General features: G+C 57.7%; 1 protein-coding gene across 1 annotated transcript; it reads left to right on the forward strand.

Annotated features, from left to right (window-relative positions):
* Window positions 1-794: 794 nt before the first annotated feature.
* Window positions 795-1,289, forward strand: OLIG3 (oligodendrocyte transcription factor 3; the record flags this gene model as incomplete). Its single annotated transcript, XM_010084594.1, has 1 exon — window positions 795-1,289. A coding segment is annotated over exon 1 (495 nt), but the record flags the coding sequence as incomplete, so codon positions are not given.
* Window positions 1,290-1,294: the final 5 nt, after the last annotated feature.

A 1,294-nucleotide genomic window follows, 5' to 3' on the forward strand; every position in this document is an offset into this window, starting at 1 on the left:
TCCCGGCCCCCGGGGTGGGGGAACCGGGCGAGGGGGAGGGAAAGGCAAACAAAGCGGGGAGCCGCGCCTTGCAGTCAGGCACGCTGCAGGACCGGGGGGACCGACGTCCCCCACCCGGAGCCGGGGGACTTCCCCGGGAGGGTCCTGGCCGCTGTCCCTCCGTGACCGGGGTTTCCTGGCCGGCCCCGGAAGGCGCGCAGCCCCCCCGCAGTCTCCCCACTGTAGACGGGATGAGATTTTATATTGGAAATGAGGGGCAGGGGGAGGAGATGGAGCTCACACGGAGAGATGAGTGTGCGGTGTCAATCAGAGGGGTTTTGTGTCTCCTTGACTCCTGATGGTCCGTGGCTGAGGTGTCCCGGGTGGCACCACAATGAATATGAATAGGGGTCCTTGCTAAATGGGACAGTCAAAGCGCACCGCCCTGAATAATGGCACGTCATCCTAACTAGACCATTATACATAGGAGGGCTCCTTTTGTCTCTGCTCTCTGCTGCAGCTCTATAAAAGCCCCTCTTTTGCAGGCTGAGGTTAGTCCAAGCATACACTAACTAGCCATCCTGTAAACAGGCTGAGTAACCAGGGGAAGAGAGAGAGAGGGGGGAGAGATTGGTGAGAAAGAGGGCTGAGGGGCTTTTTTCCTCATCCTCCAGCATTTCCAGCCCTTCGCTGGCAGAGCCTGCAGTCCGTTTATTTCTTTTTCGTTCTGTTTTCATTGTTTTTTTGAAGGAGCGTTGTCTTGTTCCACCACCTCCAGAGCAGGGAAGAGTTTATTGCTCAGAAGCCCGAATACAATGAATTCTGACTCCAGCTCTGTCTCCAGCAGAGCTTCCTCGCCAGACATGGATGAGATGTACCTGAGAGAACACCACCACCACCATCACCACCATCACCACCAAGACAGCCGGCTCAACTCCGTCTCCTCCACCCAGAACGACCTCGTGCAGAAGATGTCCGGGGAAGGCCTCTCCAGGAACGGTTCCAAGGCCGGAGGGGAAGGCAGCAAGTACAAAATCAAGAAGCAGCTCTCGGAGCAGGACCTGCAGCAGCTGCGGCTGAAGATCAACGGCCGGGAGCGTAAGAGGATGCACGACCTTAATCTCGCCATGGACGGGCTGCGGGAGGTGATGCCCTACGCCCACGGACCTTCCGTGAGAAAACTCTCCAAAATAGCCACCCTCCTGCTAGCCAGAAATTATATCCTGATGCTTACCAGCTCCCTGGAGGAGATGAAGAGGCTGGTGGGGGAAATCTACGGGGGGCACCACTCGGCCTTTCACTGCGGCACGGTGGG

Source organism: Pterocles gutturalis, unplaced genomic scaffold (assembly GCF_000699245.1).
Source record: "Pterocles gutturalis isolate BGI_N339 unplaced genomic scaffold, ASM69924v1 scaffold4095, whole genome shotgun sequence".
NCBI lineage: Eukaryota > Metazoa > Chordata > Aves > Pterocliformes > Pteroclidae > Pterocles > Pterocles gutturalis.